The 27,271-nt window shown below is 40.7% G+C and overlaps 1 protein-coding gene across 2 annotated transcripts in view; it reads right to left on the reverse strand.

Annotated features, from left to right (window-relative positions):
• LOC122798011 (fer-1-like protein 6) overlaps window positions 1–27,271 on the reverse strand; it is a 1,810,759-nt gene that overhangs the window by 579,664 nt on the left and 1,203,824 nt on the right. For both annotated transcript variants that reach the window (XM_044066595.1, XM_044066597.1), the window contains exon 24: window positions 9,670–9,831. In XM_044066595.1, coding sequence (XP_043922530.1) covers window positions 9,670–9,831 — 162 coding nt within the window. The remainder of the gene's footprint in view (window positions 1–9,669; window positions 9,832–27,271) is intronic.

Here is a 27,271-nt window from a genome sequence, read left to right on the forward strand (position 1 = left end):
TTTCCACCTCACCTCTATTTTAGATCCTAGAAAAGATATATACATCCAACTTTCCAACTATATTCAACAATACTATCTCCTTTCCTTGCAAAAAACATGGATTCTGGACTGGTCAGAGCACCATGATGGCTCTATGGACCACAGATAACAAACGTTTACTTAATATGGGCAAAATAATCTTAATGGAGCCATTTTTATTGATTTCAAAAGGGGCTTTGGCCATGTTGAACATTTCATCTTATTCACCCATATGACTAAACTAAGCGCTAGTTTCAAGTATTGGTCTTATTCCAAGCTCTCCTCACAGTACTTATGTTGGAGTCAAGACTGGATAATTCTTATCTATAGAGGCTCTTTTCCAGACAGGTGTACCACAAGGGTCCAGCCTTCATCCACAGCATTTCTCTGTCTTCATTAAAAAAGTCCCAATTGATCTCTTCATCTCTCCTTAATCCTATATGCTAATAACATATCATATGGGTTTCCTCTGGGTGCTATGATTTCCTCCCACATTCCAAAGACATGCAGTAGGTGGATTGGATACTCTAAATTAGATATAGCTGTGAGTGTTCTGTGGTATGGAAGAACCTAGGTTTTAGATGATTTTCATCATTTAACTGACACCCTGACCCCATGTGAAAATGTGGATGGATGGATGGATTTAGGTCCAGAATGTCCCAACAGCTAGTGATATACAAATGCACCAAGTTGTCCTTCACACATTTACCACTGGACTCAGTTGTAACAAATTATGTCTTAGCTCCAATAAAACTAAAGTCAGGATTTTTGGTAAGCATCATAAAATGTCAAACGTGTACTGCATCTTAAAAATTAAATACCAAAACAAGCTTCAAATTAAAACTGCCACCACATTCAAATACTTGGATATTTGGCTAGACCAAACCCAGAACTTTCAAGTCCACATTTAGAAAGCAAGAATGAAAATCATTTATCTACTTCTACTATCTCTCATTTCAGTTTAATTTCTCCAAGTCTTTTGGGTTTCTACTACCATGACATTCCTAAGTCAAAGTATGATTAAAGTTCATGAAATCAATATTGTTTCAGTTTTTGATGTTAACCAAAAGTGCTCTTCATAGCACCCACTATGTTTCCAGAACTGACTCCTTCATCAATTCATATGGGTTTACATGTGCTGGTAACATATCTAAATATGACTGCAAATTCTTTTTTATGAGACCTGTTGCTCCTACTTCTGTTGAAATTGTCTGGGCATCCTTCTTCCACATTGTCCTTGTTTCTGCCTGAAAACCCTGGTATTTTATGACTTTGTGTCTCTCTGTTTGTAAGACACTGCAATCACTAGGTGTAGCAATATCAATGATCAATGCTACTTCTGTCTTCTTTCATGGACTACTATATCTGTTTTTCTCGCATCTATTTTTTGAACTGTTGGTAATGGGTGATCTCATGTGATATAAACTTCATCATTTTCTAAAATGCTTTGTGGCTTATATTTCCAATGCTTCTCAACTACTTCAATATTACAATGTTTGCACAATCCCCAGTGTAACATTCTTGCCACATTATTATGCCTTTCAGTATACAGCCCTTCTGCCATTAATGTATCACACCCAGCAACAAAATGTGTGACTGTTTCCAATTCTGTTTTACAAAACCTGCATTTGTCTGTTTATCTGACATGTTCAATGACTCTCTATTATGACTTTAACAACAGATGATCCTTTGTTCCACATGACTTTCTTGTGTTACCCTTTATTTTCTGATGCCATGATTGAGTTTTCTTCTAAATGAGTATAAACTCTGCTGGCATGAGTTCCAGTGCATATAATTTATACACCATTGGAAAACACGTGGTATATAGTTTTTAGGGCATCTTGCAGGTTCACTCTTAAGGAGGAGTATCATTTTTCCTGCTGTTAACTGTGTTGACATCTGTTCAAGGTGTACAAATAAATAGTCCTTATCCATGGCTAAATCTTTATGTAATGAGATGAAGTAATCCTTTTAGATAGATGTTAGGTACTGCATCTGGGCCTGAAGTTTTCCAATTAGAAGATTTTCTTAATTTTGTTTCAATTTCTCTGGCCGTTACTTCATCTCATTTCAAATCCTGCACATCTGAACTTCTTATTCTTTCTTTCTTTTACTTCTTCTATCCGTTCAGCATCTTTATGTTCCACCGAATCTTCATTGATATGTCTCCAAAATGTGTCTATTTCATCTTGTTTTTTTTTTTTTTTTTTTGGTGGTGTTTGTATTCCGTTTGCCTTGTTCCCCAGTTTTCTACAAAACTTTTTTGGGTAATCAGTAAATTGATTATTTTGTACTTTTCCTTTTTATTTATGTGCATATCTTCTAAGTCTTTCTGCCTGTGCTGATACCTTTAGTTTATTATTTGCAATAGTATACAGTAGATCCTGGTCTGTTCTAATACTGTGCATTGCTTTTAAAAGCTCTACCTTTCTGTGCATTTTTGTTAATCTGTTCCCTCTTCTGTATCCTTCTAACAATGACACTTTTTGTCTTAATTGCTTTATAGTGCTCTCTATTCAGTACTTCCATGATGGCATTTGATTTTCCCCCTTCCTTTCCCTTACTACACAGTGTTTTTGTAATAAGACTTTCATCTGTTATTAATTTAGCTGCCCAGTGATCTATCCTATTTACTTCTGTTATACTGCAAGATATTTTTATGAACAATCTTGATAACTGTACTCATTTGTTTTATCAAACTTCTAGCATTGTGGGTCGTATTGACTTTCTCTAATCTATTTCTTTCATTGATTTTAATATGTCCATCCATTTCTATTAAATCAAGCAACTCTTCCCTTAGATAATTTTCTTTTAAACTAAGGGCACATTCTTTGTTCTTCACCTCCTGTGGGCATTCTACAGAAACTTCTACAATATCTTCCTGTGCCATATTCTCTTCAGTTTTTTCTGTGTCATCAGCTCTTTCATATGGGAACCCACTGGCATGTCACTCCAGAGCATTGACTGTGTCAGAGGTGCCACAGTTTCCTGTTCCTTGCCTAGCTGTGCAACTCCAACTGAACTTTTGTACTGGTTTCCTATTGAAGGCTCCAAAGAATCTTCATATGGAAACTGATCAGATGCATCCTGCTCCACTAGTTTCTCCTTAATTTGGGGACTCGTAGTGCTATCATGCTGTAATGTTATCAGAATTGGATTTTCTGCACTGCAACCTTCACTTCTCAGGTAATTGATAACTTCAGTATCTATTTCTTTAACTTCTCAACTACTAATCCTCTTTTCTGCTTTCACCTTTTGATTTCTTATTTTTGCATTGTAAAATTTTCCATATCTGGATGCCTTTGTCTATATTTCTCCTCAAATATCTTTGGTGCTACTTTTTTATTGATTATTTTTGCTTTCTCATTTGCATAAATATTGCACCATATTAAATCTCTGTTTCTTTCCCATGTCCATATTTCTTCTTCAGATGTCTTCTGTTGCTCCCCTTTCTCCTTACCTGGGGACTCATCGTTCCATCATGCTGTGACGTTACTTGTGTTAGACTTTCTACACTAAATCCTTCACTTTGCAAGTATTCCACAACTTCAGCTTCTATTTGTTTAACTTCTACTTCACTAATCTTCTTTTCTAAGTTTCCTCTTTGTGATCTTATTTTTTGTATTGTGAAATTTTCTATATCTGGCTGCCTTTGCCTGTATTTCTCTACACATATCTTTGGAGCTGCTTTTTTGGAGTGATTATTTTTGCTTTCTCCTTTGCATAAATATTGCAGCATATCAGATCTCTCTTTCTATCACATGTCCATATTTCTTTTTTATGCCTTTCAAAAATCTGTAGATTTTTTTCTTTATATTTTTGTACTTCCTCAGGCGCTTGTTTTTCAAAACAGACCCTAGGTTGTTTGGGCTATATAATGTTTTTCATGAATCTGTTGTATTAATGAACACAAATTTGCATTTGAAGCTTTTGACAGTTTTTCTTCTGCAAGTATTTTTTCCCCTAATTTCTCTCAATCTTTTTGCATATCTTCTGTCCAGAAATTTTGGGCTTCTTGTATAATAGTAACAATACATAATTTATTTATTTCTTATCTTCAGTAGTCCCCTCTATGATCTTTATGACTCTTTTTTTTAACCTGTCAGTTTTTTTTAACCTGTCAGTTTTTGTGTTTCTTGTGGACTACTACTTCCTTCTACAACTGGGGGGAGGTGCATCCTCCCCCTTCACCTGACCTAACCCTATTAGGAATGTTTCTGTGTCTTGAGGATTCTGCATTGTCATTTTTTTCCAGTCCTGGCACCAGTACATCTACCAAGATTGGGCACTTTTGCTCCTGGGACTTGTGCACCTGTCTGTATTTTTTAACCTATTTCTGTGTGCGTGATATATGCTGTATAAAATACAATGTACGTATCAGGGTCATCTTGGTGAGATTTTGTAAAAACAGGGTCCAACTCATGAAGTTATTCACCAAGACTTGAGGATTAATTCAATTCCAGCAATACTACTCTCCTTTGTTCGCTGACTTTACTAACTCTCCATTCAGACCTCAGATCCCATTTCCTGAAAGTTCTTCCATGTAAAAAGTAAGCCTTCCGTTATACCACTACCACACCATCAAGAAGTCTAATTGGTTTATGATGAAGGAAAGAAATGACATCCTGCTGTGATCATTCTTATTCATACGTTTGCATCTAGATAGTTGCATATCTCTACTGTCAAACTGCCAGTTTAATTTTTTTACAGCTTCAGAAGACATACCCCAGCAGGCCCTATACTTTAAACTAAAAAATAAATAAATAAACTGCAGTACACTAATCATACTTTCCCTCTTGCTGCTCCAAGTTAATGTGTAATTTCTGCTTCCCAACTTAAAAGATTTAATCTGTTACCTTAAAAACAAATCCTTACCTGACCAATGAAATACAATCCAAAGGCTTCACGTCTGGACATGTTACCTAGCCTCACCAACACACTGTATTTGCTTTACACAGTACTTACACATGTGGTCTCTCATACCCCCCCCCTTTGCCAATTTAAACATATTTTACTGTTTAAAGATACTTCTTAATAATACTTGCAAACGGTTGGTCTTAAGAGTGATATATACAGTACGTATGCTTGACCTGTACTCTGTGTGATTTTTTCACTCATCATTGCTTGGATTTGTTACTATATACGGCCTATATTTGGACTCTGTTCCTTCATTCCTAACTGCTTTTATTGTTACTACTGTTTCTTTCATCCTGTTTTTGTTTCTGCCTGGGCTAAGTCTGAAAATGAACCATTTAGTTCGGCTCTCTGCTCAGTAAAGATAAATAAAATAAAATAAATCAAGTAAAATAAGAGTCTGTGCTCCGTGATTTGCCACCCAAATGATCCATAGCTGAACCATAAATCTATCCTTGTCATTGAAGATATCACTGCTCACTTACTGGCTACACGGGTTAACACAGCCATCAAACCACATGCAGTTCAGTATCTACGTGCACATGTGTGTGCAGAAAAAGACCTTATGTTTTATTCCTGTGGTGCAGATAAAGGGCTGCTTCATTTCTTGCTGATGAATAAGGAGAAGATTACTGTTAGCTGCCTGCCGGGTGCCAGGATCTGCCACATAACACAAGCACTCAGGTCACTACAGAACAAGTACAAATATGACTCTGTCATTGTCCACGTTGGTGTGAATGACCTGAGCCATACCTCTCTGGACTATATGAAGAGAGACATGGAAGAGCTCTCTGATCACGTAGCCCAGGCCAGTATGACCCTGAGTAGCATCCTGCCCTCACCAAGAATGATACCACGGTATAAAGAAAAAATTCTCAATTTCAACAATTGGCTAAGTTTCTGATGTCATTCAAAGGGGATCCAGTGTCTGTCTGCCTGGGACGACATGCTCAACAAGCCACGCTGCTTCGCTAGAGACGGCTTGCACCTGTCACCCTTAGGCTTTCAAATACTGGCCAAGGCTCTTGCCACCCCCATAGTGCCTTTTTTAGGCAAGGCTCAAAAGACAAACCCATCACCGTAAATAGCACAAGCAACAAAAAACTGAGGGTAATGCTACTCAATGCCAGAAGTCTGAACCTCAAAATGCACGCACTCGAGGCACTCCTCAGTATGGAGAAAACCGATATATGTGCAGTAACAGAAACCTGGTTTAAGGCTCCAGAGAGCACCCCAGCACTACCAGGCTACAACTCATACCATACATTTCGGCCACAGAACCCAAACCGAAATACAAAGGCGGGGGCGTATCGATATTCGTCAAGGATACCCACACCTCCAGGTTAGTGGCACAGCACGATGCTTCAGCGATTATCCACGTGCAACTAACAATGGGCAAAACTGCAATTCAAATTGTAGCTTGCTACAGATCACCCATCATGTCCCAAGACCCCAATTCCACATTTCTGGAAACACTGGGAAACATAAAGGACCTACCAAACACCCTAATATTGGGTGATTTCAATTACCCAAACATTAACTGGGAGAACTACTCAAGTACTAACTCCCTTGCCCAACATTTCCTAGAATTTATAAACTCAAACGTCCTGGTTCAACTGGTCGACACACCCACACCGGAAATCAACCCTTCGCTGGTTAGATCTGACCATAAACAAATCACTTTGGATAGCCACATTCCGCCTCCACCCCCTAGACAAAAAAAACACTGTGAAAAACTTTTCAAAAGCAAACTTTACGTTACTTAAGACCGAGGTGGAAAGTTTTAAAGCCCCCATGCTGAAGGATAACACTGTCCAAGCTGCAAAATCCTTCACTAATGCATTCTACCAGCACCTACAAGAATGCATGGATCATGCCATCCCAAGCAAAACCAAGACTCACTCCTCCAAGAAAAGGAAACCAGTCTGGTGGACTCCTGCCATAAACAAGCTACACAATAAAAGGAGGAAACTAGTACAGAAAAGAGTAAAATCCCAAGAAGGGAAGACATCCCTGATCAGTATCAGCAAGAAACTTCAATCCCTCATAAAATCAGCCAAGGCGAGCTTTGAAAGAAAAATTGCCAAGGACTCCAAAGATAACCACGAGGCATTCTTTAGCTATGTCAAGAATCTAAGTGTCAATGCTCAGATCTGCTTGGAGTTAGTGCAGAATGGCATAAAATACACTGAACCGACCGATATCGCCAATATCCTGGCAGACAAGTTCAGCGCAAACGTCACCCCCTCTCAACCCCAAGAGGGCCCATAACCATACCAGAAGAATGTAGAGTCCCTGAAATCACAGCCACTCAGGTTAAAACAGCCCTCTCCAAAGCCAAAAACACAGCATCAATGGGACTGGACGGTGTCCCAGGCTGCGTCCTACACGAGCTCAAAGACGAACTAACCCCTCACCTAAACACACTGTTCAAACTCAGCCTCTCCACAGGCTACATACCCATAGAGTCGCACACAGCAGTGGTTATTCTGCTTCACAAAGGTGGAGCCACAACAGACCCCGGGAACTATCGCCCTATAAGCCTGACTAGCTTGGTCTGCAAGGCTATGGAGCACATCATCATGGAACTCATTAACAGAGACATTGGGAACCTCCAAACACCAGACCCTACCCAGTTCGGCTTTGTTAAGGGCAGATCATGCATCCTAAACCTGGTGGACTTCTTTGAGACAGTTACCAAGGCTATAGATGAGGGAAAAGTGGTACACACAGCCTACCTAGACCTCGCAAAGGCCTTCGACACCATTCCCCATTCTGGTATTATAGACAAGCTCACCAGCCTGAACATAAATCTCTACGTCACAAGATGGGTTGCCAACTGACTCATGGACAGAACCCACATGGTGAGAGTTGCGGGAGCTAGATCCGACTCTAAATCGGTTACAAGTGGAGTTCCCCAGGGCTCAGTCCTAGGACCACTCATGTTCGGCATATACTTCTCAGAGGTACAGGCAAGCACAGGAGGACTATGGCTGACCAAGCTTGCAGACGACTGCAAACTAGGGGCTATAATTGACTCTCCGGCTGACACAGACATCCTCCAAAAGAGTCTCACGGAGACGGATACCTGGTGTCAAAATCATGGCCTCAAGCTAAATGCCAAAAAGTGCATAGTCATCCCCTTTGGAAAAAACAAAATACCCACAAACTACTACATAGGTGGTAGTCCCCTAAATATGGAATATGTGATAAGGGATCTGGGGACCCAAGTAGACAGTAATCTCACCTTTGATCATCACATTGCCAAAGTGGTTAAAAAATCCTTCTACGTGGCCCACCTAATCACAAAAGGGTTCACATCCAGATCAAAAGAGGTCATCATGCCCCTCTACTCATCACTCATCAGACCCATCATAGAGTACAACGCCCCATTTGGGATGTACCTTACAAGACACCTGCAACAGCTGGAAAGACCTCAGAAGTACCTCCCCAAGAGGATCACTGGCCTCAAACAGATGCCCTATGCAGCTCGACTGAAGAAATTACAGCTGTACTCGGTTGCATACCGCCTACTCAGAGGTGATCTCTGCCTGACATAAGGCCATGTCCAACCCAGAATTAATGGGCATGCTCCACCTAAAGAAAACCTCATCCCCACGAGCCACACGCTCTAGGGATCTCAGCCTCACCACAACAATAAATAGGATGTGCTGGAGGGATAGATTCCTGTCCCAGAGACTTCCCATGCTTTGGAACAAGATCCCAATCTACATTAGGCAGAGCACCTCGCTGACGCTCTTCAAAAGAAATCTTGACGAGTGGATGGGAAACAGAAAGTTTATCTCAGGGATCAATTCAGTGGTCCTGCTGGACAGAGGCATAGGGAACTAATCGAAGGGGGTGGCAAAAGCCAACACATTCTGGCTAGGCTTATAAATACCTTCGGGCAGATAGCCTAGTGAACCTATGAACCTATAAAGACCTCTGCCATACTTAAATGTCATTTAAACTAGCATTTGCAAGTTCCATTAACTACTTATTTTTCTCAAAGTTTACTTGTAATGATAGAAAGAATGAACTACAACAAATTAAAGGACCTATAATCTATTCTGTGGTCTAGTGTCCTCAAAGTTAGTCATACATATTAGTCAGTGTGCTAAAAGTGGCACAGACCCCATCATGGGAGATTTGGCAACATAATCTGCTATGCAATACAATTTTAGAAATTTCCTATTTACTTTTCCAGTCAAAATTGAATGATCTTCAAGGAACTCACTTTTAATGGGTTATTATATTTCCAAATTGCTGCCAATGCCAGGTGACATAATTACTGGTGGTTCTGTTGCTGTTTATCTATATATATGTGAGCTGACTGATGTGTTACAGAAATTCACTGTCCTTTGCCCTGCATAAACCTCCAGTGCCTTAATTTTTGCATTACACTGTTTTATTAGGCATGGGGAAAAGCTTACACTGGTACATCTGTGTGGCCATGATGGCTGTAAGCAGAAGTCTGCAAACAGATAGGTGTGCTTTTATATGGGTATTAATAAAAGGGACAGGTACAGCTCATCCTTAGGTGTTTGTAGGAGTGGTTGGGTGCTACTGGAACTGGGAATGCATATACAGTGTTTTATACACTAAACTTATCAGAGTCATTAGGACAGAACAGTAATGGTCCGTTTATTTTGTCTGGTGATAGAAAGTAATCCTTGGAGCATTAGTACATTTTTAGATGTTAAAGCTGCATAAACACAGACCTGCATGCATACATACCACATCAAAGCAATCACCCTGGACTGTAAAATTAGGGTTGCTCTTGTAGCTTTGGATTACAGAAGATTTAATGCCTTTTCCTGCACACTCAATAAACACCTGAGGTCGATCAACTGAAAGAAGCTGGACTTTCTTCAGCTCACGCAGCCCCCAGAAGAGTACCTGGTAAAGAGACATCTTGTTTTAGTACATTAGCATATAGCAGATCTTTCAAATAAAAAAGGCAGATCACAATAAGAAAATAACCATCTGCATATTAATACAAATCCTGTTGTCTTAAAATAAAGTGCACTCAGAAACAATAACGGAAGCATTAGTAATCAGAGTCGGTGATCATAATACATCTCCTCATCTGGAGTAGCTAAGGAATAAATAATTCATATTTCTGCTATTCTGTAAGCTTAATAAGTGTGATCGGCATTTTTGTAATTTGCTGTTACATGATTCATCTGAACATGGCACATACAATTCAACTGTCCAAAATATCCTAATTTTTTTCCTCATATTTTTGGCCTGTCCTTCATGAAAGTTCTGCTTTTCAGGCAAATCATTGAGAACTGCAATAACTAAATAATGACAAACATTTGAGTTTCCAACTTCATATCATTGAGAAAATGCATGGCATTCTATCAACTTTCTAAGTTTGTTAGAGTAGTATTTAAAAATATCCCTGATTTGGGGCCTTATTTTACACACACACACACACACACACACACACACACACACACACACACACACACACACACACACACACACACACACACACACGCATGTGTGTACAATCACAGCACACTAAAGCAGTGGATGGAGGGGAATTTATGTAAATCAGTATGTTTTTTTTTTCTTGCAGATACTAAGCATAGTAAGGATTTGAAATTTTAGTCATAGTACAGATCTGTGATAGCAACCACAGCAAGTTTATTGTTTGTCATTATTGTGGACTAAACAAGCAATTAGTGGTGGTGCTAACATATATAGTAATAAACTGGTCATGCTGATTAGTGTGGCATTGTTTAACAGTTGGAAAATAATTCTGCCATCATATTACTGCAAGCCTTTTTAGGCATCACTTGCACTATTCACTTTAATGTCTACCACTTCTATATCTGCAAAATCTTTATAGCCAGGCTCACAACAATCATAGCCAATGACCCAAAGTACATAAATCCATGTTTTCCATTTGAAAAACTAATAGTCTCTATCTATCTGCAATTTATTTCCCCAAAAATAAAAAAAGAAAGTTTTAAACCTTATAAATCAACAACCAATATGGTAAATTCTTTAAGAACATTATAATCCTCACTGACTTTAATATTAATTTCCCTGGTGCACTTCAAACTTCTATCAACGAATCACTGTCTGACTTAGGATTACTACAGTTACAGAAATAACCTATCTCAACTTTAGATCAGAAAAAGATTCTTTGCTAGACCAATCAGTTGCTAATGTTTTCCGTTGCCTCTTCCCCACCATTCATTGCCTATGCACTTACTGGCCTTTGCCCACTCATGTTCACTCCTTCAACCATATCCTTCAAACTACAACCAAACTCAACACTTTCTCCTCTAAAGCTTAATGTAGCACACTGAAATTGAAATTTATCTTTATGCCTATAAATTTGACAAGTGTTGCCCAATATGATGACCCTCATATCACTGCCAAAACTTTAATTTCCCTACTCCTTAACCTTTGAAATATGAACATTATTAACTGCTAAAAATCAAAAATTCTTACAATTAAGTATAAAACTCTGTTGAGGCTTGGAGATAAAGCCTTGGACTTCTGTTCAAGAAGGATTTGTAATAGTTCACAACCTAGTCAAAAATGAATTAGATAGGTTCTTAGCTTCATAGCTAATCTGTAGGCTTGCTGCCCGTTTGGGTCATTTTAAGCCTAGCCAATTTCCCACTCAGAGTTGCATATCAAACCCTGTACTTTGTGTCTGTGAGGCAAACACCCTGATCAATATGCCAACCCCCACCTGCAACAAAGGGGGAAAGTATTTTCAACCCCCCACACCCTTGCCAGACAAAAGATTAGCATTAACCTGTTGGACTAACTGAGATGTTTATATATCACAAAGTTTAGCTTTTTAGGTGTCAACAAACCACACTTTTCAGAACAAAACCAGTGCAATATCAAAGTTGTCATTAACAATCAATGGACCACATTTCAGTAATTATTTCCTTAAAGTATTCTCAGACCTCTGTATTAACTCCTTTAAATAGCCTTCATCTTCCAAACCAGTGCTCTTTATAGTCCCCCTCCCCTACTTAATTTATCTCTCCTTCTGCTTTGTTCATGTCAATGAAAGTAAATTAAAGAGGTTTCAGAAAAAAAATACACAATGCCTCTGTTTAGCCCAACAGCCTCAACATTTGGTTCTTCTCTTTACACACAGAATACCTTGCATCCCTGCCACAACCACATATTTAACTTTTTCTTTACACTATATTCCTCTCATTCTAGAACGTTTCAAAAATTAAACTACTGTCAACATTTTCAAAACTTTTATCGACATCAAATTTTGGACCTATTTCTATTCTCTCTTACAAAGGTTAAGAGACTTGAAAAAGCAGTCTATTCCAAGGATTCATCCCACTGCCAGCAATGTCATCTCTTCTTTTGACATGCTCAAAGGATGCAGATAGTGCGAAGCAGCACAGGTTTTCTTTAGACTCTGGCTGATGACAGTCTAATTATTATTGGCAAAGGCAATCTTATTGTAGTACTGTTTAAAGATCCCCCAAGGCATTTGATTTCATCAGCTATAAATTGGGCATCAAAACACCAAAGCAGCTGACTTGTTTATAATTTTTTTTTTTTTGTCAAACAAAAGTTTCAAGAGTAAAGTCAAGATAGGCATCTCCTTCTCTGGCACTGGCTGTTTAAATGAAAGTATTCCTTGAGGGTCTGTTCCATATTCCCTTTTTCTTTCAAAAGCTGTAAACAGACTCTCTGCAGAACTTATATGCTGGTAATATACAAGTCTAATTACTTCCCCAATGTTATAAAAGATCTCCTGAAGAAGGACTTAAAGTATTAATCTAGATTAACAAAACGGAACTTAATTGTAAAGAATCAAAAGCAGTGCTTTTTACTACTTAGCATAAAATTTCCCTTACCTTCCCCACAAAAAGAAAATGAATCAGAGCTTTGGCCGGCTAACATCTACCTGAAATCAGCTGGATATATAAGTGAATTTAAGTACACTTTTATCTGCTCTTTTGCATATAGTACTGTATTTAATTTATTTGTGTTTTTCACTGAATATTAACTCAACTGAAGTTGTGGCTGTCTCTCTACAGAGTACTTTTTAGAATTTCTGTGTAGCCATTGATAGCAGTGGGGGTTAGTTTCAGCTCATCACTGACATCCTGTCTTGCCTTATATAAGTGGTACATTTTGAGTTATCTCTGCTTAATATCAAAGCTTTGGCCGGCTAACATCTACCTGAAATCAGCTGGATGTATAAGTGAATTTAAGTACACTTTTATCTGCTCTTTTGCATATAGTACTGTATTTTATTTATTTGTGTTTTTCACTGAATATTAACTCAACTGAAGTTGTGGCTGTCTCTCTACAGAGTACTTTTTAGAATTTCTGTGTAGCCATTGATAGCAGTTGGGGGTAGTTTCAGCTCATCACTGACATCTTGTCTTGCCTTATATAAGTGGTACATTTTGAGTTATCTCTGCTTAATATCAGAGCTTTGACCAGCTAACATCTACCTGAAATCAGCTGGACATATAAGTGAATTTAAGTACACTTTTATCTGTTCTTTTGCATATAGTATTGTATTTAATTTATTTATTTGTATTTCTCACTGAATATTAACTCAACTGAAGTTGTGGCTGTCTCTCTACAGAGTACTTTTTAGAATTTCTGTGTAGCCATTGATAGCAGTGGGGGTAGTTTCAACTCATCACTGACAACCTGTCTTGCCTTATATAAGTGGTACATTTTGAGTTATCTCTGCTTAATATCAAAGCTTTGGCCGGCTAACATCTACCTGAAATCAGCTGGATGTATAAGTGAATTTAAGTACACTTTTATCTGCTCTTTTGCATATAGTACTGTATTTTATTTATTTGTGTTTTTCACTGAATATTAACTCAACTGAAGTTGTGGCTGTCTCTCTACAGAGTACTTTTTAGAATTTCTGTGTAGCCATTGATAGCAGTTGGGGGTAGTTTCAGCTCATCACTGACATCTTGTCTTGCCTTATATAAGTGGTACATTTTGAGTTATCTCTGCTTAATATCAGAGCTTTGACCAGCTAACATCTACCTGAAATCAGCTGGACATATAAGTGAATTTAAGTACACTTTTATCTGTTCTTTTGCATATAGTACTGTATTTAATTTATTTATTTGTATTTCTCACTGAATATTAACTCAACTGAAGTTGTGGCTGTCTCTCTACAGAGTACTTTTTAGAATTTCTGTGTAGCCATTGATAGCAGTGGGGGGTAGTTTCAACTCATCACTGACAACCTGTCTTGCCTTATATAAGTGGTACATTTTGAGTTATCTCTGCTTAATATCAGAGCTTTGGCCAGTTAACATCTAACTGAAATCAGCTGGATGTATAGGTGAATTTAAGTACACTTTTATCTGCTTTTTTGCATATAGTACTGTATTTAATTTATTTATTTTGTGTTTTTCACTGAATATTAACTCAACTGAAGTTGTGGCTGTCTTTCTACAGAGTTCTTTTTAGAATTTCTGTGTGGCCATTGATAGCAGTGGGGTGTAGTATCAGCTCATCACTGACATCCTGTCTTGCCTTATGTAAGTGGTACATTTTGAGTTATCTCTGCTTAATATCAGAGCTTTGGCCAGCTAACATCTACCATTTTAAATCGAGTTGCTGGCTACTGAGACTTGTCTGCATATATCAACTTGACATAAGCTGATTTAAGTATATTTTCTGCACTTATTTAAGATTTGAGTGTGTAAATATTGTGTGTCTTGGATTCAGTAAATATTGTTTGTGTCTCTGAATCTCTGCAATGGTTCCCCACCCGCCCTCCCTGTTTCTTGTTGTGGTGTTGGTCTTGGTGGCTTTGGAGTTGCCCGCCCCTGCTGTAAATCTCTTTTTGCACACTCCTCCTTGACCCATCTCATTCGCTCACTCAACTGAGTACAGTGAGATCATATTTTGATTTTGGATACTCTTACCAGTCCCATCTCCTCTGCAGTGTACAGAGAGAGCACTTGGGAAGGGCATTCCCCTATAGTATCTTAATCTGCTGTTTCCTCCATCTCAAAAAAAAAAAAAAAAAATGTTTGCACTTTATCTGCCTTACTGTATTTGTGTTTCTTCCTACTTTATTACCTTATTTTGCTTTTGCCTCTTTTAAAAGTACTCAATTAAATTTATTCTGCTGCCTTTATTACTGCTTGTTAGTAGCCTGATTAAATTGTAACTAAATTTAAATTGGAACCTGTGCACTGAGAGAGAGCCTTACAAGACTATCTGCAAATATATAGAGCTGAGTATATTTTTCTGTATTATTCTGTATTATAGAGCTAAATTGTTGCTTAGATATCTGTTGTCTTACTGTTCTGCAAATATACAGAGATCAGTATATATTTTTCTGGTTTTATAATTTGCACTGTGATTCCTCACATCTCTGTTGAAACTGTCTTCCCCACCCCTCCCTGTTCTTGGTTGTAGTTTAAATTTGGTGGCTTTTGCAGTGCCCGCCCCACTGTAGATTTGATCTAGGACACTCCCCCAGTCCCATCTCTTTACCGCATTCTTCCTAATAAACCCTTTCTGCACTTGCTTTTAGTCCTTTTTAATTTAATTACATTTTTTCAAACTGTGTGTGGACTAATATTGCTACATACTCAAGTGTGCCAGCTTGCACTGCATGTGAATTCTTTTTACTACTGTTTTTGCTACTTTTCTGAAAAAAAAAATTGTAAGCCTGTTTCCTACCTTTCCTGTAATTAGTGTTCCAGATACAGATTTGCTGAATCCAGGACTATTTGTAAGCTTCTGAGCCCCCCAAGCCTTTCTGTGTTGGAGGGAAGCCTTCTAGCTTATCAGTGGGAGTGGTAAGCATTAGGTAACCTGTCTACCACATAAGGAGTGGTTCTGGCCCAGAATTTGTAGTTATTGGCCGTTTGGGCAGTCTTCCATCTCTCTCAACTTTCTGATTTGAAGGCCTGCATTTGCACTTGTTTCTGTCCTGTAACTCCTGGGCCCATCTCATTTGCTCACTCAAAAAAAAAAATGTATCTGCTTTTACTGTATTTGTGTTTCTTCCTACTTTATTTTGCTTTTGTGTCATCTTAATAGTACTCAGTTGTATTTATTACTGCTTGGTGTAACTCATTCTAAGCCTTTTAGCTTAAGCACTTGGGCTTCAAACCAGCTGTTTTATATTAAGAAGGTTTGTGGTCTGCACTGTAGTAGCAGAACAGGTAGCTTACATCCTTCTAAGTTGGGAACTGCTGATTGAGGGCTCAATGTCTGTTATTCTAAAAGTGTATTAATTCTGGTTTAAGCACTTGGGCTTCAGGCCAGTTATTTTACATTAAGAGGGTTCGTGGTCTGCACTCTTGTGGGAGGAGAGGCTGGACTCTGCACTTCTGAGCTGGGAATTTCTGCTTAAAGGCTTATAGTGCCTGTATATTTGAACTGCTTCTTACTGAAATTGGTACACCTTGTTTGCTGTAGCATAGACTAGATCCAGGCCTGCTGAATCTAGCTTTGTTTGTATAACTTGAGCACTAATCCAGGCATTCTTTAAAGTATTCAATTGTATTTATTACTGCTTGGTAGTAACTTGATTAAAGTGTAGCTATCATTCTAAGTCTTTTGGATTAAGCACTTGGGCTTCAGACTAGTTGTTTTACATTAGGAAGGTTTGTGGCCTGCACTGTAGTGGCAGGACAGGTAGCTTGCATCCTTCTAAGTTGGGAACTGCTGATTGAGGGCTCAGTGTCTGTTATTCTAAAAGTGTATTAGTTCTGGTTTAAGCACTTGGGCTTCAGGCCAGTTATTTTACATTAAGAAGGTTCGTGGTCTGTACTCTTGTGGGAGGAGAGGCTGGAGTCTGCCCTTCTGAGCTGGGAATTTCTGGTTAAAGGCTTATAGTGCCTGCATATTTGAACTGTTTCTTACTGAAATTGGTACACCTTGTTTGCTGTAGCATAGACTAGATCCAGGCCTGCTGAATCTAGCTTTGTTTGTATGCTTGTTGTTTGTTTGCTTGTTATTTCCCTGAAATGCTAATTCCACCTAAAACACGGCTTTTCAGCGCTTCTGTTGATCCCTAGTGATATCTGCATTGCTTACTGTACTTATTTCCTTGTTTCACTTGAAAGAAAGTTACTGTTTGTCGTTTTTGCATTTAAGTTACCTGCAACACATTGCATTTAAGTTACCTGGCACTTGCTCACTAAAGCAATTATATAAGTCAGCACTAAAAAATTAAAAGCACTACACCCTCACAAACTCCTCTTGAGTACCTTGTTCCCCATTGGCCCTTTTTTTCAATTATAAAGGAATTCCCAATACTATTCTAGCATGTCCAAAGGTCAGTTGTCAATCTCCTCTCTGGTCCAGCTGGTGAATCTGGGAATCTTGAGGCAATGTTATAACTGCCTCATGTACACAGACAACCCTCTCCTCCTCCCAACAAATTCCAACACATGTGAGAGATGCAACCATATAGTCAAACTGGAGGCTAAGCACTCTCAACTCAGCACTGACATAACCAGTCAGGAGGAGAAGGAAAGCACACTCACTACAATTCCAGTCTCACATAGACCTACCATGACAGCAAACCAAACACACAAACATACAAAAACATATTCGGAGGCTCTAAATAAAAATCTGCCTAAGCAGTAGAGACCTCCAAAGCAGACACCCAAGCAACCGCTACACCAAAACAAAACACATGCAACACATAGCTCACAAAGCCAGTGTGCCAAACAGTCACAGCCCTTAAGGCTAATCAATACACCTGACACACTTGTAATAGGTGACTCTATCGTCAGGCACACTGACGTCCCGCTCACCAGGCTGAACAAGGAGAAGGTCATGGTGAGCTGCCTGTCAGGCGCTAGGATCCGCCACATCACACAACCACTCAGGTCACTCCAAGGCAAGTACAAATATGACTCGGTCATTGTCCATGCTGGTGTGAATGACCTGAGATGTACTTCCCTGGACTACATGAAAAGAGACATAGAGGAGCTCTCTGAGCATGTAGCCCAGGCTGGTATGACCCTGACCTTGAGTAGCATTTTACCCTCACCAAGAATGATGCCACAATATGAAGACAAGATGATCAATTTCAACAATTGGCTTAAGTATTGGTGTCATTCAAAGGGGATCCAATGCCTGTTAGCCTGGGATATCATGCTCGACAAGCCACGATGCTTCGCTAGGGACGGCTTGCACCTGTCACCCCTGGGCTTTCGGATATTGGCAAAGGCTCTTGCTTCCCCCATAGTGCCTTTTTTAGGCAAGGCTCAAAAGACAAACCCACATCCATAGGTATCACAAGGGATAAGAAACTAAGAGTAATGCTACTCAACGCCAGAAGTCTAAACCTCAAGATGCACGCACTCGAAACTCTCCTTAGCATGGAGAACATCGATATCTGTGCAGTAACAGAAACCTGGTTTGAGGCTCCCGAGAGCACCCAGCACTACCAGGTTATACCTCATACCATGCTTTTCGGCCCCAAAACTTGGACCAAACCACAAAAGGAGGGGGAGTATCAATATTCATCAAAGATACCCACACCTCCAGGTTGGTGGCACAGCACGAAGCATCAGAGACTATCCATGTGCAACTAACAGTGGGTAAAACTGCCTTCCAGTTTATAGCCTGCTACAGACCACCCTCCCAAACCCAGGAACCCCACTCAGCCTTCCTGAGAACACTGGAAAATATGAAGGTCTCTCCAAACACCATTATATTGGGCAACTTCAACTACCCAAACATAGACTAGGAGCATTACTCTAACTCCAACACCCTAGCCCAAAGGTTCCTAGAATTTATAAACTCAAATGCTATGGAACAACTTGTTACCACTCCCACAAGAGGGGAAAACATACTGGACCTGATAATCACCAACATGGGGACTCTATGCTCCAGACCAGAAGTGTATCCCTCACTGGTAAGATCAGACCATAAACTAATCTCACTGGATATTCACGTCCCGACCCCACCCCCTGCCCAGAAAACCACAGTGAAAACCTTCTCTAAAGCAAATTTCATACTCCTCAAAACCGAGGTGGAATCCTTCAAAGCCCCCGAGCCTGTGGAAAATACGGCCCAGACCACAGAATCCTTTATAAACACATTCTATGAACACCTTCAGGAATGCATGGATCATGCAATCCCAAATAAAACCAAGACCCAATCCTCCAAAGGCAGACGTCCTGTCTGGTGGACCCCAGCCATAAACAAACTATACAATAGAAGGAGGAAGCTACTACATGATAGAGCAAAATCCCAAAAAAAGAAGGCATCTCTGATCAGTATTAGCAAAAAACTACGGGCACTCATAAAACCGTTTAAGGCCAGCTTTGAGAGAAAAATTCCACAGGACACTAAGGATAATCACAAGGCTTTCTTTAGTTATGTTAGGAACCTGGGTGGGAATTCCCAGATATGCTCAGAATTAGTCCAAAATGACAAAAAATACATCGAACCCACAGACATTGCCAACATCCTAGCTGACAGGTTCAGCGCAAACTCCCCCCCCCACCAAAAGGGCAAATATCTATCCCAGCAGAGTGCTGCCCCCCTGACATCTCAGATGCTCAGGTAAGAGCCGCCCTCTCCAAAGCAAAAAACGCAGCATCAATGGGACCAGACGGTGTCTCGGGCTGCGTCCTACATGAACTCCAAGAAGAGCTAAACCCAAACATAAAACTACTGTTCAATCTCAGCCTTACTACAGGATATGTACCCAAAGAGTGGCGTACAGCAACAGTGGTCCCTCTCCACAAAGGTGGTGCCTCAACAGATCCTGGAAACTATCGCCCCATAAGCCTGACTAGCTTGGTCTGCAAAGCTATGGAAAGAATCATCATGAACCTCATAAATAAAGATATTGGGGACCTACAGACACTGGATCCTACCCAGTTCGGCTTTGTTAAGGGCAGATCCTGCCTCTTAAACCTGGTCGATTTCTTTGAAACAGTCACCAAGGCCATTGACGAGGGGAAGGTGGTCCACACAGCCTACCTGGACCTCGCAAAAGCCTTTGATACAATACCCCACTCGGGCATTATAGATAAGCTCACCAGCTTAAATATAAACCCCTATGTCACTAGATGGGTTGCAAACTGGCTCAAGGACAGAACCCACATGGTTAGAATTGCTGGAGCCATGTCAGACTCCAAACCAGTTACAAGTGGTGTCCCACAAGGCTCAGTCCTGGGACCTCTCTTGTTCGGTATATATTTCTCGGAGGTACAGGCCAACATGGAAGGACTGTGGCTGACCAAGTTTGCAGATGACTGCAAACTGGGCGCCATAATCGACTCTCCAGCTGACACAAGCATCCTCCAAAAGGGCCTCATAGAAACAGACAACTGGTGCCAGAGCCATGGCCTCAAGCTAAATGCCAAAAAGTGTATTGTCATCCCCTTTGGCAAAAACAAAGTGCCCACAAATTACCACATAGGTGGTAATCCATTAAGTACAGAAGAACTAATTAGGGACCTGGGGACCCAAGTTGATAGCAATCTCTCATTTGACAGCCACGTGGCTAAAGTGGTTAGAAAAACATTTTATATAGCCCACCTAATCATGAAGGGATTCACATCTAGATCAGGGGAGGTCATCGTGCCTCTTTACTCATCCCTCATCAGGCCTATAATTGAGTACAATGCCCCTTTTGGGATGTACCTTACCAGACACCTGCAGCAACTGGAAAGACCCCAAAAGTACCTCACCAAGAGGATCAAAGGGCTCAAACAGATGCCATATGCTGCCCGGTTAAAGAAACTCCAGCTGTACTCAGTGGCATACCGCCTGCTCAGAGGCGATCTGTGCCTGACGTATAAAGCCATGCCCAACCCGGAATTAATGGACATGCTGCACCTCAGAAAATCCAAATCCCATCGAGCTATGCGCTCGAGAGACTTGAACCTCAGCACTGAAATAAATAGGACATGCTGGAGGGACAGATTCATAACCCAGAGGCTCCCTTCACTCTGGAATAAAATCCCAGTCCAGGTTAGGCAGAGTCCCTCATTGACTCTCTTCAAGAGGAATCTTGATGAGTGGATGGGAGATGGTAGGTTAACCCCGGGTATCACTTCTGTGTCACTGTTAGACAGAGGCACAGTGTACTAACCTCAAAAAAGGGCATAGCAAAATTAATTTAAAATGGGTTGCGAAAGCCAAACACACTCTGGCTAGGCTTATAAATGCCCTAGGGCAGATAGCCTAGTATGAACCTATGAACCTATGAAATCAGCTGGACGTATAAGTGAATTTAAGTACACATTTATCTGCTCTTTTGCATATAGGACTGCATTTAGTTTATTTATTTGTGTTTTTCACTGAATATTAACTCAACTGAAGTTGTGGCTGTCTCTCTACAGTTAGTTCCCCACCCACCATCCTTGTTCATGTTTTGGTATTAATGTTGGTGGCTTTGAAATTGCCCGTCCCTCTTGTAGATTTGTATTTGGATACTCCTTCTGGTCCCATCTCATTTCCTCACTCAACTGAGTGCAGTAAGATCATATTCTGATTTCAGGCACTCCTACTGTGTACAAAGAGAGCATTTGGGAAGGACAACCCCTGTAGCCTCTTAATCCTGCTCTGTTCCTTCCCTCAAAAAAAAAAAAAAAAAAAAAAAAAAATATATATATATATATATATATATATATATATATATATCTTATTCATCTGCTCTTACTGTAACTGTCTTAGTTGCTCTTCTGCATGCTATCTGTTCAGTCGCTCTTACTCTGCACTTATTACTGCTTCTTTGTAGCCTTCTAATTTACTGCCTTCTGCACTTGTTTTTTAGTCATTTGTTAATTTAATTGCATTTATTTGAACTGTGTTTGCAGTAGTGTTGCTACATGCTCGGGTGTGCTGGCCTGCACTACAATTTGAATTGTATTTACTGCTGTTTTAGCTGTTTTTCTGTAACAAAAAAAAATTCTAAGCTTGTTTCCTGCCTTTCCTGTAACTAGTCAAGTCCAGATACAGACTTGCTGTATCCAGGACTGTTGGTAAGCTTCTAAGCCCCCCAAGCCTTTCTGTGTTGGAGGGAAGCCTACTAGTTTATCAGTGGGAGTGGTAAGCACTAGGTAGCCTATCTACCACGAGAAGAGTGGGTTTTGACCCTGAAATTGTAGTTCATTGGCCGTTTGGGCAGTTTTTCCATCTCTTTCTACTTTCTGGTTAAAAGCCCGTTTTGCATTTGGTCCCCGCCTTTCCTATAAATAGTATAATCCAGGTACAGATTTGCTGTATCCAGGACTGTTGGTAAGCTTCTGAGCCCCCCAAGCCCTTCTGTGGTGGAGAGAAGCATTCTAGCTTATCAGTGGGAGTGGTAAGTACTAGGTAACCTATCTACCACAGGAGGAGTGGTTTCTGGCCCAGAAATGATAGTTTATTCCATTTGGGAAGCTTTTCCATCTCTTTCAACCTTCTGATTTAAAAGCCTGTGTTTGCGCTTGTTTCCTGATTTTCCTGTTACTAGTCTAGTCCAGGTATATATTTTCTGTATCCAGGACTCTTTGTAAGCTTCTGAGGCCCCCAAGCCTTTCCGTGTTGGAGGGAAGCCTTCTAGCTTATCAGTGGGAGTGGTAAGCATCAGGTAGCCTATCTACCACAAGAGGAGTGGTCCCTGGCCCAGAAATTGTAGCTATTGGCTGTTTGAGAAGTTTTTTTCCATCTCTTTCAACTTTCTGGTTTGAAAGCCGCACTTGTGCCTTTTTCCCACCTTTCCTATAACTAGCCTAGTCCGGTTACAGAGTTGCTGTATCCAGGATTGTTAGTAAGCTTCTGAGCCCCTAAGCCTTTCTGTGTTGGAGGAAAGCCTTCTAGCTTATCAGTGGGAGTGGTAAGCAATAGGTAGCCTATGTACCACAAGAGGAGTGGTTCCTGGCCCAGAAATTGCAGCTATTGGCCGTTTGGGCAGTTTTTTTCCATCTCTCTTTCAATGTTCTGGTTTAAAAGCCGCACTTGTGCTTGTTTCCCACCTTTCCTGTAACTAGCCTAGTCCAGATACAGAGTTGCTGTATCCAGGACTGTTGGTAAGCTTCTGAGCCCCGCAAGCCTTTCTGTGTTGGAGGAAAGCCTTCTAGCTTATCAGTGGGAGTGGTAAGCACTAGGTAGCCTGTCTACCATGAGAGGAGAGGTTCTTGGCCCAGAAATTGTAGTTTATTGACCATTTGGACAGTTTGTCCGTCTCTTTCAACTTTCTGGTTTAAAAGACCACATATGCACTTGTTTCCCATCTTTCCTGTAACTAACCTAAAGGGTAGCACTAGAAAGCCTTAAACTGATATAAGCCTTCTAGCTTAGGAGAGAGACTTTGGAGTGATTAAGTGTCAGTTTTCTGCACTTTCTTGCTGTACTTAACTGTTTTCTGCCTAAACGCAGATTTTCCAGCATGTATTGTGATTTAAAAGCTTGTTTTTTTCCACATACTAAACTTATTTGACTGCCTGCTCTTTTAAAAAGTTGTTTTTTGTTTAAATAATTTGTTTAACTGTTGTAGGCTACACACTAAATTGTGATAGCCTTTTCTGATCATTTGTAGTGTTTTAAGCTGTCATTGTTCATGTAGTGTGAATGACCTGAGATGTACCTCCCTGGACTGGACTACATGAAAAGAGACATGGAAGAGCTCTCTGATCATGTAGCTCAGGCTGGTATGACCCTGACCCTAAGTAGCATCCTGCCCTCACCAAGAATGATACCTCAGTATAAAGAAAAAATGATCAATTTCAACAATTGGCTAAGCTTCTGGTGTCATTCAAAGGGGATCCAGTGTCTGTCAGCCTAGGACGATATGCTCGACAAGACGCATTGCTTCACAAGAGACGGCTTGCACCTGTCACCCCTAGGCTTTCGAATACTGGTCAAGGCTCTTGCTGCCCCCATAGTGCCTTTTTTAGGCAAATCTCAAAAGTCAAACCCACCTCCGTAAACAGCACAATTAACAAAAAACTGAGGGTTATGCTACTCAATGCCAGGAGTTTAAATCTCAAAATGCACGTGCTCGAAGCACTCCTCAGTATGGAGAACATCGACATCTGTGCAGTAACTGAAACCTGGTTCAAGGCTCCAGCGAGCACCCCAGCACTACCGGGCTACAACGCATATCACACGTTTCGGCCACAGAACACGGACCGAAACACAAAAGGAGGGGGTGTATCCATATTCATCAAGGATACCTACACCTCCAGGTTAGTGGCGCAGCATGATACCTCTGAGATCATCAATGTGCAACTAACATCGGGCAAACCTGCAATACAAATTGTGGACTGCTACAGATCACCCTCCATGACCTAGGACCACCACTCCACCTTTCTGGAGACACTGGAAAACATGAAGGTCCTACCAAACACCCTGATATTGGGCGATTTCAATTACTCTACCATTCCCTGGGAAAATTACTCGAGTACAAATTTCCAGGCCCAGCACTTCCTGGAATTCATCAACTCAAATGCCCTGGATCAGCTGGTAAACTCCCCTACCAGAGTTGAAAACATATTGGACCTGGTCATCACCAACATGGGCGACAGGTGTTCCACACCGGAGGTCAACCTGTCACTGGTTAGATCAGACCATAAACTAATCACTCTGGATGTCCACACCCCACCACCACCCCAACTAAGAAAACCACAGTAAAAAACTTTTCTAAAATGAACTTCACCTTACTTAAGACAGAGGTGGTAAGTTTCACAGCCTCCACACTAAAGGATAACACTGCCCAAAAGGCAGAAACCTTTACAAATGCACTCTATGAGCACGTACAAGGATGCATGGATCATGCCATCCCTAGCAAAACCAAGACTCATTCCTCTAAGAGAAAGAAACCAGTTTGGTGGACCCCTGCAATAAACAGGCTATACAATATCAGGAGGAAACTAGTTCAGAAAAATAGAAAATCCCAAGAAGGAAAGACATCCCTGATCAGTATCAGTAAGAAACTGAGGTTCCTCATGAAATCATCCAAGGCTAACTTCAAAAGAAAAATAGCCAAGGATTTAAAAGATAACCACAAAGCCTTCTTTAGCTATGTTAAGAATCTAAATGGCAACTCGCAGATATGCACTGAACTAGTGCAAAATAGCACAAAATACTGACCTTACTGATATTGCCAACATCCTGGCAGATAGATTCAGCGCAAACTTCACCCCCCCCCCTCACCTCCAAAAGGGCCCACAACAATACCGGAAAAGTGTATTGTCCCAAAAATCACAGACGCACAGGTGAAAACAGCCCTTTCAAAAGCCAAAAGCACAGTGTTAATGGGACCAGATGGTGTCCCAGGCAGCGTCTTGTACGAACTACAGAACGAACTAACCTCCCACCTAAACATGCTGTTCAACCTCAGCCTCTCCACAGGCTGCATGCCCATAGAATGGTGCACAGCAACGGTTATGCCTCTCCACAAAGGAGGGGCCAAAACTGACCCTGGTAACTATCGCCCCATAAGCCTGACTAGCCTGGTCTGCAAGGCTATGGAGCTCATCATCATGGAAAACATTAACAAAAACATTGGGAACCTCCAAATACTGAACCCGACCCAGTTCGGCTTTGTTGAGGGCAGATCATGCCTACTAAACCTGGTTGACTTTTTTGAGACAGTCACCAAGGCTATAGACGAGGGAAAGGTTGTTCACACAGCCTACCTTGACCTCGCCAAGGCTTTCGACACCATTCCCCACTCGGGTGTTACAGAAAAACTCACCAGCCTGAACATAAACCCCTATGTCACGAGATGGGTTACCAACTGGCTTACAGACAGAACTCACATGGTAAGAATAGTGGGCTCCAGGTCTGAATCTAAACCAGTCACAAGTGTTGTCCTGCAAGGATCAGTGCTGGGAGCCCTACTGTTCAGCATATACTTCTCAGAAGTACAGGCAAACACAGGACTATAGCTAACCAAGTTCACTGATGACTGCAAACTGGGAGCTATAACTGACTCTACGGCTGACACGGACATCCTCCAAAAGGGCCTTACTGAGACAGACACCTGGTGTCAAAGTGATGGCCTTAAGCTAAATGCCAAAAAATGCATAGTCATCCTGTTTGGGAAAAACAAAACACCCATGAATTACCACATAGGTGGCAGCCCCCTTAATACAGAAGAGGTAATAAGAGATCTGGGGACCCAGGTAGATAGTAATCTCTCCTTTGACAATCATATTGCCAAAGTAGTTAGGAAATCCTTCTATGTGGCCCATTTAATTACTAAAGGGTTTGCATCTAGAAACAAAGAGGTTATAGTGCCCCTCTACTCATCACTCATTAGAACCATCATAGAGTACAATACCCCATTTGGGATGTACTTCACAAGACACTTCCAACAGCTGGAAAGACCACAAAAGTACCTCACCAAGAGGATTACTGGTCTCAAACATATGTCCTATGCAGCCCGACTGAAAAAACTCGCTTACTCTGAGGTGATCTCTGCCTGACTTACAAAGCCATGTCAAACTCAGAATTGATGGACATGCTCCACCTAAAGAAATCCAAGTCACTGTGAGCCACATACTCTTGTGAGCTAAACCTCACCACAACAATAAATAGAACATGCTGGAGGGATAGATTCCTGTCACAGAGACCCCCCATGCTTTGGAACAAAATTCCAAATTACATCAGGCAGAGCCCCTCACTAACACTCTTCAAGAGAAACCTTGACGAGTGGATGAGTAAAAGAAAATACACCCCTGGGATCACTTCATTGGCTCTGCTTCACAGAGGATCAGTTAATTAATCAATGGGGCAGCGAAAGCTGACACACTCTGGCTAGGCTTATAAATGCCCTCGGGCAGATATCCTAGTACCTACCTATGAACCTATGAACCTATGAATAATCAAAGACAATAATGATCTAATAGTAGATGCAACAGTAGAAACAATAGGTACATATTATTATTTAGGAGTATTGCTTCACCCACCCCTGAGCTTTCTCTCTGAAATTAAAGACCCTAATGCAAAAATTAACAAGATGGTCTTTAGCACCTTTTCACATTTCCTCTCCTCAGAAGGTGGATCAGTAGTGGGCAGAGGAAAACTCCTAACCCAGATAAATTCTGTCCTCATTGCTGAAGCCTCCATGAGAATTCTGCCTCCATTAATTACTCTCAATCCATGTTACAAACATCATTACTAAATCCTTTCCTAAACTAAATGGCTTACTGTCTAAGAAAGGTCTGATCTACTCCTTTGTTTACTACTCAAAAAACTTCTTAAATCACAGTCAAGAAATTACAGTATTATCTTATGTCATCACCCTTCTCTTTGGACACTATACAGCCAACTTTTGTTTATGGATCATAGCTTCTCCATACTGCTCTCTGAACTCAATGCATCTCTTTACAGTTACCAAAATGCATTACATACTATCCAGGCT

Source organism: Protopterus annectens, chromosome 3.part1, assembly GCF_019279795.1.
Source record: "Protopterus annectens isolate FY-2018-M chromosome 3.part1, PAN1.0, whole genome shotgun sequence".
NCBI lineage: Eukaryota > Metazoa > Chordata > Ceratodontiformes > Protopteridae > Protopterus > Protopterus annectens.